The sequence below is a fragment of the Phyllobates terribilis genome, unplaced genomic scaffold (genome assembly GCF_046119375.1).
Source record: "Phyllobates terribilis strain yellow unplaced genomic scaffold, ASM4611937v1 Scaffold_2__4_contigs__length_985480577, whole genome shotgun sequence".
NCBI lineage: Eukaryota > Metazoa > Chordata > Amphibia > Anura > Dendrobatidae > Phyllobates > Phyllobates terribilis.
The window spans coordinates 220,703,834-220,716,832 of NW_027362762.1; the positions used below are offsets into that span (position 1 = coordinate 220,703,834).

A 12,999-nucleotide genomic window follows, 5' to 3' on the forward strand; every position below is an offset into this window, starting at 1 on the left:
TAAAGATACATTTCTTATGAATTTAAATGAACTTTAGTGGACATCCTTTTTCTCTGCTCAGCAGGGACTTTCTAGTATATTAAATATGATGGTCCGTTTTGATCAAAAGTCCTATATGCAATAACATGGGTCAATATCGATCTTATATATTTCAATCCTGTTTATTGCTTTGGTTCTTTAGCCTTTTATTTGTTGTATTTACTGTGTTCAGCACAGGTGGAGTCACTGGGAACATGGACTATAAAGCTAAGGAAAGAACTTGGCATTCACAAGCTGAGCAGGTTTTTGGGGCAGATTCTGGCGGTTCACAGCAGACTGGAGACACAAAATGAGACGAACAATTTACTAACATACAAGGGCTACTATTTAAACGCACTAAACTATGGTGGAATCGGGCGCTACTTGAAACTTACACCACAAGAAAATCGATTCCAAGGGGCTTACGTGTTCGTGTTGTTCCGGAATTGCATGTAAATGAAACCTTGAATACAGTTAATTAACCAAGGCAAAAAATAGCAATAAATTCCCCTTCTAGTATATAATATAGATGATAAATAATAGTTGAATATAAGGAAAATGTTATAAAAATGCACACAAAGAAAAAGTTCGGTCATGCACAGAGATCATCAGCTCACCCACCAACAGACTTGACACGTTTCACCCCTGCTTCATCAGACCCCTGATCAAGCAGGTGTGAAACATGTGTTGGGTCTCTTGGTGGGTGCATGCTGTATTCATGTACACATGTACTTGTGAAACTTTCTGATTAGTTCACCTACCAGTTTTTAATTGTCTATATCTGTTTTTGCTTAAATTATTTTCTCTCTATAATTTTTAATCTATTTAATAAATGTAACTTTTTTATTACCATATTCGTTGTATTTTGCTCCTGGCACACATCTTTTTTTCGGCCATCGATTTACCCCCATGCTCTATGGGGGCCTGTAATTAATCTGGGTTATCCGAGATGTATTGGTAAATTACATTCAAAAAAAGTTAAAGGGAGTCTGTGAAATGTTTTTTGCCCCTTCAAAGCACAACCAGCACCTGTTCTTTTACCACAGTCCCCAAATACGTCCTCAGTAGGCCCAATTAAGATGTCATTTTGATATTTGGAGAAACCTATGGAAAATGCAGGAAAATAACAAAAGGAGGCAGTGGTAACACTTGTGAGAGCAAAAGCCTTATGGATATCCCATTATAGGGTAATTGTAATTAGTGGTGAGCGAGAGTGTTCTGTTAACCCTTTCAGCGAGCATGCTCAGGTGCTCACCGAGTATTTGCGGCGTGCTCGAATGTTATGTTTAAGTCACTCCGGGTGCATGATTTGCGACTGTTTGACAGCTTTAATACATGTGAGGAATGCCTAACAAAGAGGCATTCCTCACATGTATTAAAGCTGTCAAACAGTCGCAAATCATGCACACTGAGTGACTTAAACATTCGGGCACCCGAGCATGCTCGTAAATCTCAAGTACCGAGCGTGCTCGCTCATCACTAATTTTAATCTCTTTCTTGTGCAGCACTCCCTATCATCCTAATTACTGTTGGGGTAAACCTTCTCCCATACTTGAGTAACAGTGAATTCAGCATTTTTCTGCTGCTGGCCCAAAATATGCTGCTATATTGGCAGCTTTGTCTCTGCAGTATCAGAAGCACATCCGGCCAGATTTGTGCAGCACTTACAAGCGCAGCAAAAAAAAAGGTTGTAACCACTGCGTACGTTCAGTCACTGCTGATAGAAAGCATTGGTGGCCTATGCCCTTGGCAAATGGGAATAAGCCTTTTTTTTTTGTCTTTTGCATAAATCTGAAAACTTCTCTGATGACAGATATTTGAAACCTATAATGTCCATTAGCCAGATGACGGAGGGGGAGGATTTTATTATATTATTATTATATTTTTTATGACCAGTCAGTCGCCTGTTGCATGTGTAATGTCAACGGTTAACCAAGTACTATGTATATCAAGTTACTTTCCATTATTGTCCACGTTATTAGTATACAGTTATATGAAAAGTTTGGGCACCCCTATTAATCTTAAGCTTAATGTTTTATAAAAATTGGTGTTTTTGCAACAGCTATTTCAGTTTGATATCTATCTATATAATTGTCTTATCCCGTCTGTCTGTCTTTCTGTCTGTCCTGGAAATCCCGGGTCGCTGATTGGTCCGGCCGCGGCCAATCAGCGACGCGGCATTTCAGAAAAACATGGCGGCCATTAGCGGCTCATGTGTGGCATGGAGGTCAGCGGCGATGCAGCCGGGAGATGCAGCCGGCTGCTCGCAGCATAAGTCCCCCGACCGCAGGCTCCGCTGACCTACATGCGGCTATCGTCGGAAGATCAGCGGCTACGGCCGCTTATCTCCCGAGGACAAGTGTGACACCCCTCCCCTCCTCTCCCCCCGTCCCTCCCCCCGCTGGATCAGGACCCCGGCACCCGGCATCATACTTACCCCTCCCCTCCCCTCCCCTCCTCTCCCCTCCCCTCTCCTCCCATCCCTCCCCCCGCTCGATCAGGACCTCGGCACCCGGCGTCATACTTACCCCTCCCCGTGCCTCCGCAGCAGCTCCTGTCTCTTCCGCTGCAGCTCTGTGACGTCTCAGGTCAGAGGGCGCGGTGACGTCTTTACACCGTGCTCTCTCCTGACCGGTCACAGCGCACAGCGTGAAGATGCCGGCTACGCTGGAGTCCAGAGAAGCAGTGAGGTGAGGATTGGATTTTTTTTTTTTTTGTATGGGGCCATAGGGGACCTGCATGAGGCACTATGGGGGGATGGGACATCCTGCATGGGGTATTATATAGGGGGGATGTGACAGCCTGCATGGGGCATTATATGGGGGGAGAGGTGACATCCTGCATGGGCCATTATATGGGGGGAGAGGTGACATCCTACATGGGGCATTATATGGGGGAGAGGTGACATCCTGCATGGGGTATTATATAGGGGGGATGTGACATCCTGCATGGGGTACTATAGTGGGATGTGACTTCCTGCATGGGGCATTATATAGGGGGATGTGACATCCTGCATGGGGTATTATATACGGGGGATGTGACATCCTGCATGGGGTATTATATGCATGGGGTATTATATACGGGGGATGTGACTTCCTGCATGGGGCATTATATAGGGGGGATGTGACATCCTGCATGAGGTATTATATACGGGGGATGTGACATCCTGCATGGGCTATTATATGCATGGGGTATTATATACGGGGGATGTGACTTCCTGCATGGGACATTATAAAGGAGGGTCGGGAGACATATGCTAGAATACCCGATGCATTAGAATCGGGCCACCATCTAGTATGTAATAACTGTTGGACACAGTAATGTTTCTGCCTTGAAATGAGGTTTATTGTACTAACAGAAAATGGGCAATCTGGATTCAAACAAAATTTGACAGGTGCATAAGTATGGGCACCTCACCAGAAAAGTGACATTAATATTTAGTAGATCCTCCTTTTGCAAAAATAACAGCCTCCAGTCGCTTCCTGTAGCTTTTAATGATTTCCTGGATCCTGGATGAAGGTATTTTTGACCATTCCTCTTTACAAAACAATTCCAGTTCAGTTAAGTTTGATGGTCGCCGAGCATGGACAGCCCTCTTCAAATGATCCCACAGATGTTCAATGATATTCAGGTCTGGGGACTGGGATGGCCATTCCAGAACATTGTAATTGTTCCTCTGCACGAATGCCTGAGTAGATTTGGAGTGGTGTTTTGGATCATTGTCTTGCTGAAAGATCCATCCCCTGCGTAACTTCAACTTTGTCACTGACTCTTGAACATTATTGTCAAGAATCTGCTGATACTGAGTGGAATCCATGCATCCCTCAACTTTAACAAGATTCCCGGTGCCGACATTGGCCAAACAGCCCCAAAGCATGATGGAACCTCCACCAAATTTTACTGTGGGTAGCAAGTGTTTTTCTTGGAATGCTGTGTTTTTTTGCCACCATGCATAAAGCCTTTTTCTATGACCAAACCACTCAATCTTGGTTTCATCAGTCCACAGGACCTTCTTCCAAAAAGAAATTGGCTTCTCCAAATGTGCTTTTGCATACCTCAGCCGACTCTGTTTGTGGCGTGCTTGCAGAAACGGCTTCTTTCGCATCACTCTCCCATACAGCTTCTCCTTGTGCAAAGTGCGTTGTATAGTTGACCGGTGCACAGTGACACCATCTGCAGCAAGTTGATGCTGCAGCTCTCTGGAGGTGGTCTGAGGATTGTCCTTGACTGATCTCACCATTCTTCTTCTCTGCCTTTCTGATGTTTTTCTTGGCCTGCCACTTCTGGCCTTAACAAGAACTGTCCCTGTGTTCTTCCATTTCCTTACTATGTTCCTCACAGTGGAAACTGACAGGTTAAATCTCTGAGACAGCTTTTTGTATCCTTCCCCTGAACAACTATGCTGAATAATCTTTGTTTTCAGATTATTTGCCAGTTGTTTTGAGGAGCCCATGATGCCACTCTTCAGAGGAGATTCAAACAGGAGAACAACTTGCAAGTGGCCACTTTAAGTAGTTTTTCTCATGATTGCATATACCTGGCTATGAAGTTCAAAGCTCAATGAGGTTACAAAACCAAAAAAAGTGCTTTAGTAAGTCAGTAAAAAGTAGGTAGGAGTATTTAAAACAAGAAAATGATAAGGGTGCCCATACTTATGCACCTGTCAAATTTTGTTTGAATGCAGATTGCACATTTTCTGTTAGTACAATAAACCTGATTTCAAGGCAGAAACATTACTGTGTCCAACAGTTATTACATATATCAAACTGAAATAGCTGTTGCAAAAACACCAATTTTTATAAAACATTAAGCTTAAGATTAATAGGGGTGCCCAAACTTTTTCATATAACTGTACATGGCCAACCTTATTCACTGCTAAATAAACACATAAAACAGTGAAGACATCACTTTACTGTAAAAGGTATTTTAGCGGGCTCTGGAGCATATGTTGCCGATACCCACCACGGCTTGAAACAACATTCATATCCAACGTGATGACTTGTATTTGGATCCTGAAGAATAAATGGTGTTATTATTTAAAGCATTTTTGGTTCTGCGATACTGTTGACTTGTCCCTGGCAGGAGCCAATATATATTGTTCTTCAGCTCCGTTCGCTACATTTGGCCTCTGCCAGAACTGATAAGAGCTGATACGTGAAGGGGTACAAGGCGTCAGTCCTCCTCAATCTGATATTGATTACCTATTCTTTGCATAGGTCATCAATACTGTAAGGCTGAAAAACCCCTTTAAGGCCTCATGCTCCTGAGCCCATGACATGTACACATTAGTTCTCCACTTGGAAGGTTCTGAAAACTAAGCTCATATTTGTCAATCTAACTTTTTATATTAAAATATGGACATTAAATACACTGCTCAAAAAATAAAGGGAACACTTAAACAACAGAATATAACTCCAAGTAAATCAATCTTCTGTGAAATCAAACTGTCCACTTAGGAAGCAACACTGATTGACAATCAATTTCACATGCTGTTGTGCAAATAGAATAGACAATAGATGGAAATTATTGGCAATTATCAAGACACACTCAATAAAGGAGTGGTTCTGCAGGTGCGGACCACACACCACATCTCAGTACCAGTGCTTTCTGGATGATGTTTTGGTCACTTTTGAATGTTGGTTGTGCTTTCACACTCGTGGTAGCATGAGACGGACTCTACAACCCACAGAAGTTGCTCAGGTAGTTCAGCTCATTCAGGATGGCACATCAATGCGAGCTGTGGCAAGGTTTGCTGTGTCTGTCAACGTAGTGACCAGAGGCTGGAGGCGCTACCAGGAGACAGGCCAGTACACCAGGAGACATGGAGGGGGCCGTAGGAGGGCAACAACCCAGCAGCAGGACCGCTAACTCCGCCTTTGTGCGAGGAGGAACAGGAGGAGCACTGCCAGAGCCCTGCAAAATGACCTCCAGCAGGCCACAAATGTGCATGTGTCTGCACAAACGGTTAGAAACCGACTCCATGAGGGTGGTATGAGGGCCCAACATGCACAGATGGGGGTTGTGCTCACAGCCCAACACCGTGCAGGACGCTTGACATTTGCCACAGACCACCAGGATTGACAAAGTCAACACTGGCGCCGTGCTCTTCACAGATGAAAGCAGGTTCACACTGAGCACATGTGACAGACGTTACAGAGTTTGGAGATGCCATGGAGAGCGATCTGCTGCCTGCAACATCCTACAGCATGACCGGTTGGCAGTGGGTCAGTAATGGTGTGGGGTGGCATTTCTTTGGAGGGCCGAGATGAGATCCTCAGACCCCTTGTGAGACCATATGCTGGTGCGATTGGCCCTGGGTTGCTCCTAATCCAGGACAACGCCAGACCTCATGTGGCTGGAGTGTGTCAGCAGTTCCTGCAAGATGAAGGCATTGAAGCTATGGACTGGCCCTCCTGTTCCCCAGACCTGATTCCGATTGAGCACATCTGGGACACAATGTCTCGCTCCATCCACCAACGTCACATTGCACCACAGACTGTCCAGTTGGCGGATGCTTTAGTCCAGGTCTGGGAGGAGATCCCACAGGAGACCATCTGCAATCTCATCAGGAGCACGCCCAGGCGTTGTAGGGAGGTCATACAGGCATGTGAAGGCCACACACAATACTGTTTTAAGGACATTACATCAAAGTTGGATTAGCCTGTAGTGTGTTTTCCCACTTTAATATTGGGGGTGACTCTAAATCCAGGCCTCCATTGGTTAATAAATTTGATTTCCATTGATGATTTTTGTGTGATTTTGTTGTCAGCACATCCAACTTTGTACAGAAGTATTCAATGAGAATATTTCATTCATTCAGATCTAGGATGTGTTATTTGAGTGTTCCCTTTATTTTTTTGAGCAGTGTATATGAAATCATATCTTTTCAGTGTATTGAGCCATATATCTATCTATCGCTGTGGATGTCAATGGGGAATGACAGCACATCAGCAGCAGCCTTTCATTTTCATCTGTATTTGTGCCTGGGCAACGGCAGAAATCACAATAAAAAAAAATGTTGAAAAAAACCAAACACTGACAAAATGGAGTTCAAAAGGCAGTATGGACACAGGGTGGAGGTAAAGGCAAAGCCTCTGTACTTCATATTTCAGTGCGGAGCGCAGCTCTGGTAAGGAGCCACTTTATCCATTAGAGAGCTGCAGTTTCAGAAATTCTCTGCTATACCGTTTTTAGATAATTCTTCAGTGGAAATTATTCTGTTCACAAGTCTGTAGTGCAGAGGAGATACCGATTCTGCCTCCTGCTTGTAGACACACTCAGATGAATAGGTGAAGCTTATGGTATTCTCTATCCCTATGGCTGGAGTCAAACAGGTTCCAGGTTTTTTTTTGTTTTTGTTTTTTTTACTTGAATGAAGGTATTTTAGAAAATCTTTTTTGCAATAACGGGTAATTAAATATGTATTACCATTTGACTTCTCCAGCATCTACGTATAAGGCTGTGTGCCCACGTAGTGTTTTACAAGCGTTTATGCTGCGGAATTTCCGCAGCAGAAACGCTTGGTAATCCGGCCCCCATGGTCCCCAATGACAAGCTGCAATGTCAATGCCCATGCTGTGGATTTTTCCACAGCGTTTATGCTGTGCTCAAAAATCCGCAACATGTCCATTAATTTTGCGGACACGCAGCGTAATCGCCGCCATTGACTTGCATTGAAACGCATAATATCCGTGTCAGTACATATGGATATTATGCGTTTCTATGTGCGGATGGTACACAAGTCTGGAGGAGAGGAGACTCTCATCCAGAACTGGGTACCATAGAAACTGTAAAAAAAAAAAAAGAATTTAAAATAAAAAATAAAGTTTATACTTACCTTCTGATGTCCTCCCGGTGTTTTGTCTGTTCCGTCCAGTGTCTTGCACTGCTCGCGCTGTTGTGAAGGACCTGCCATGATGTCACTGAGTCATGTGACCCATCACATGGCTCAATGATGTCACCGCAGGTCCTTCACACCACCGTGAGCAGTGCAAGACACTGGACGGAACACAAAAAGTGTCAAGCACTTTTCCAAGTGATGCTAAAATCACTTGGAAAAGGGCTTGATACCCCGCACGCAGAATTGCATGCAAAGATGCTTTACAAACGCTTCTACCTGGCAGGAAAAACACATGTAAAAACCGCATGCGTTTTTCCTGCCACGGAGAAGCGTAAAAAATATCCAGCATTTCTGCATCGTGGGCACATAGCCTAACAGTACACAGCAGATTACAGGATGAGTCTCAGTCAGCTCTCTAACACTTATTTGTGCTGCTCCTGAACTATCGTCTAAGCTAATTTATGACCAAAGTTGAACTTTGATTTGGTCACAAATCATCTTACAACTCATTTAAGGGAGAATCCGTAAAGGCTGCAGACGTTAACTGTTCGACAACCTTGGGAACAGATTTCACTGTTGACTCACTCTGCGGTCTGCTATGTACTGTGATACACAGAGGCTGTAGAGCAAAACAATCCTAAATTATATAACGCTTTTTGCAATAAAATACTTGCATTTAAATAAACAAAAACACCCCAGAATGGTGTCCATGTACTTTAAACATGTAAATTGCTTCTTTGGAGAGGAAGAGGACTAGAACTCTAGCGCCATCTATTGGAAGTAGCAATCCTAAAAGTGAATCTCGACCCTTTAACAAGCCTTGTCATACGGCTTAGGAGAAAAGCAAAATCAGAATCTCAATATGCAGACACAATGTTTCAAGGAATTGCCCCTCGTCAGTGAAAAGTATGAGATCTGATTTGGCTAGGTGAGAGGCTTAAAACTGGGGGACCTAAGGGGTAACATTTCTCCTTGTGGAGAGTGACAAGCCAGGCCTGGCAAGTCAGGGTGAGGAAGCTTATACGCCATGCATGCTCCTCTGGGAAATTAAATATGCAAATTGCCTCTTCCGAGAATATGAGAACTAGAACTCTAGTGCCACCTTATGCTTTGCACTGATGAGGGGCAATACCCCGAAACACAGTGTATTCAAATTGAGATTCTGGTTGGGCTTTTATCCTAAGTCTTGTGACAAGGCTCCATAAAGGATCGCTATTGACTTTTTGGATTGCTCGTTACAATAGGTGGCAGTAGAGTTCTAGTCCTCTTCCTCTCTGAAGAGGCAATTTGCATATTTAATTTCCCAGAGGAGCATGCATGGCATATAAGTCTCCTCATTGTTACATGCCAGGCCTGGCTTGTCACTCTCCACAAGGAGAAACTTTACCCCTTAGATCCTATACTTTAAAATAGCACCTTCCTTCTCCATGAAAAAACATTCACAAAAAAAAAAAAAAAATGAGATGCCTTCAGCGGACAGCGCCTCTAAGGAAGGTTTTGTTTTCCAAGGGAGCAGCGTTGAATGCAAAGTAATGGTGCATATAAATGATCATATATTCTGTAATTTAAGAGTGTGGCTCCAGGCTATATTGAACATTCACTGTCCCAGGACAAGCTGGACGGAAACGTCCACTTTTTAACACTGCTGTTTTCAGGACCAAAATGTTGTGCTGAATAATTTCTAACTACAGGTTTGTAACGTTTGTGCTGTTTCACTGATGCAGAGTTGCAGATAATATGCCAGCCGCCTCCACTATAGGGTGCAGAGCAGATTACTGCACGCTGGTTTATTATTGAGCTCCAGAGGCAAGTCGCTGTACGCCCCCAATCTTCTTCTAGGTGGTGCGGGCAGGTTACATGGCTATACAGGGTACCTGGAGCCATGTATCAGAAAAACTGAGCTCTTATAATACTTAATGGGTTGTCCAGCCGGATAAAAACTTGCATAAATGTGATTAAAATGCTAATTTATAAAAATAATATCTCACGTGTCCTGATTTTACCGCCGGTTCTGCTGTACTTCTTGCATAGAAAAGCAGCCCTCTGTGTCGGCACATGACTAGTGATGTGATTTTCAGGCTCAGATCAATAGCTAAGCCATCCACCTTCTCCGCATCAGCAATGACAGTGCATTAGTTAAGTTCACCACTTAAAGTCAAACAGCCAAATCCTTCCACATTACTAGCTACGTGCCAACTGAAGGGAGGCTGACGGTCCCTTCTTTGTCTGAACGTACTGCGAGGTTCTGCAACACTAGCACTGCAAATAAGGACACGGGGCTCATAACAAAAGTACATTAGTACGTTTTATAAATTAGCATGTAAAACACATAGAAACAATTTTTGGAGACTGAACAATCCTGTAAGACAAATTAACACATAGAGAACTTCACCTATTTACAATAAAATCGGCGTATGATGGAGGGGTTCAGCTTTGCCGGATTATCTGAGAGGAGCTTGGACAAATATGGCTGATAAGAATTTATGATTCTCGGACAGGTGGGCGATACATTCTTGACATTTTACCATCTGTCTTATACAATGGCTCAACTCTTTTACATTTTCAATCCATTCTTAACACAGCAAAAATACGCAATTCTGAAGAAGGAAGGCAGCAGCCAGCACTCCGTGACCACGGCCGACACAACCGATTGAAAACGCATCCGTGAAACTCTTCACAACACACAAGAGGTACAGGAAAATACAGCCACTCCGGTTTGATATTGCTTCCATGGTTCTTTGCCTTGTCATCTGACATGAAACATGTGTGGTTAACATCTATGGTTGGCAAACAGATATACCATCAAGCAGCACAGTATAGCAGTGCTGCCTGTCTGGATCAATGACACATAATGCTTCACTTACAGGAGAAGTCATAGAAATTACAACTGTTTAAAATCAATCCCCCAAAATGTAAAAACCTTCAAGCTAAGAGTACATTTTTTTCTGAACTAGAAGTGCTACATGTGACACAAATATTGTCAGTATTAGTCTAGAGATGCAACATTCTAGGAAAGCAATCTGCCCTGTCATAATGTCCGTATTGCGGAGGAAGAAGCAAAAGAACGACTCCTTCCATGATCCACAGAAAAGGCTGAGAGCTGTACTGCTGTACATGTGAGAGATATTGATCTGATGTCATGTTTTGGCCTTTCTTTGGGAGGCTCAGAGAGAAAGGATGAAAGGCCATGGTCAAAAAGCGAACCACATTCTTATGTGCCATGCATGCCGATGCATGTGAACCCTGAAGATGTGTTTCCTGAAGAAGTCTTGCCATTGTGCTACATTTCGTTGCAGAGCACATCGTGGTTAAGAGCTGTATGGTTTATCTGCACGCTGTTACAGTCCTCTTCATTTGCAGACAGCATAAAGGCTGGGGTAAATGGGAAAAGTCTATGGCAGGCCGCCCGGTACTCCTCATACCTAGTATTACAGCTTCCAAAGCTTCCATCAAGGAGGGCTTCCAAAACCCGTGTCAGGCTCTGTGCGGGAGAGAAGCACAAGATGAAACCACCTGAATTACACATTCACTGCTCACTGACCCAATCAATGGCATTTTATCTTTAACACTAGGCACAAACTCTATAAGGCTGCATTCACACATCTGGTTTTCATATGTGTTCTAGCATAATTTTTCATAGAACACCTGCCCATTATAGTCTATGGGGCAGTTTATATGTTTGAGGTTTTTAGCAAAGACAACATGGAGACATATCTATTTTTGAACCGAGTCACGAATCACACAAATCACCTGTACCAGTCTAAGCGTCCATGAATATCACAGACAGTACAAAGCTTTCATCTATGTGCAATTTTGTTTATACATAGCAATATGAATTTTCCGGTCTGGATGATTACGGTGATACCAAACAATTCTATTATACTAATATTGAACTTTGTAAAAAAATATGGTTGGTGTCGCTGCTGTCCAGAACCCATAACTTTTTTTCATTCTTCCATTGATAAAGCTGTGTGAGATACTTCTCTATCCTGACTCCATTTTGATTTTTGTACGTGTATCTTCTGCTTACCAGAATGGAGTTTGAGTCAGTATGTGTGTGTGAGATAAGGAGTCTTTGGAATGTCTTTGTCTAAAGACTTAAAGAAAAAAGAAACTAGAAAGTGAGAGATTCCTAAAATCCAAAAGCTGGGTATAGACAGAGTTACCTTTAGCCAATGAGATATGTGCCGACATTAGCATACATACATGTAGAGATAAGCTGAGACAATTATATTGTTACCATGTATGACTATTAATAACCTATATAAGTGACCTATTGTGTAATAAAACCCAGATCTGCCCTGATGCTCAAATGTATCAGACGTGGTTCTTCCGTGCACATATTCAAATTTTACAATTTAATTTGGAACAGGCACAATGTCTCAGAACGGCTCACATTATGTGGCGACAATAGCTGTATCAGAACAGGTTTTTTTTTTTGCATGTAAAAACTGTACTAATTTGGGGTATACAAGACATTTCAATTGCTCTGTATTACAATTTTTTTTCCTTGTGACATTTACGTTAGGGGTTAAATAATTTTGTATTTTTATGGATTGGACTTCTACGGACACTGCGATACCAAATATAGGTTTGTTTTTTTTTGGAGGGTTGGGGATTTTTTTTTTTTTTTTTTTTTTCTTTTTCCTTTAATCACTTTATGCTTTAGTCCCCCCTAGCTGATTTGAACCTGCAATCGTTTGTTCATACTCCAGCCCATAGTACAAATAACGATCTCCTATGATGCTCCGTGTATAGCTGGGCTTAACAGGAGCATCAAGATGGCGGCTGCATTTCCACAGTCGTCCAGTTGCCCCCGACGGAGCTTATGTCTGAACCCCCTGCAAAATGGGATTTGGGTGTATGAACCGACAAGGCCATAGACTATTATGGTGCAGACAGAGAAAACGTGTGCTCTGTTATCCATCATTTTCAGGTGTATATGCCTGCTGGAGGCAGACACTCAGATGTTTTAGACTGCGTCTGGGAGTCCGCCTCCAGTAGGCATATGCATCCAAAGTTGATGCATTGCAGAGCGCACGTTCACTCTGTCAGCACCATTCTAGCCCATGGCCCCGTTGGCACATATGCCAGAATTCAGTTTTGGGGGGGGATTCCGGACGCAAGCCCTAACAGTGCCA

At 43.1% G+C, this 12,999-nt stretch overlaps 1 protein-coding gene across 1 annotated transcript in view; it reads right to left on the reverse strand.

Moving 5' to 3' along the window:
* Positions 1–10,145: 10,145 nt before the first annotated feature.
* Positions 10,146–12,999, reverse strand: part of NAA16 (N-alpha-acetyltransferase 16, NatA auxiliary subunit) — a 40,831-nt gene continuing 37,977 nt past the window's right edge. Inside the window, exon 20 of the mRNA XM_073663916.1 lies at positions 10,146–11,339. Within this exon, the coding sequence (XP_073520017.1) occupies positions 11,139–11,339 (201 nt within the window). The 3' untranslated portion in view covers positions 10,146–11,138. The remainder of the gene's footprint in view (positions 11,340–12,999) is intronic.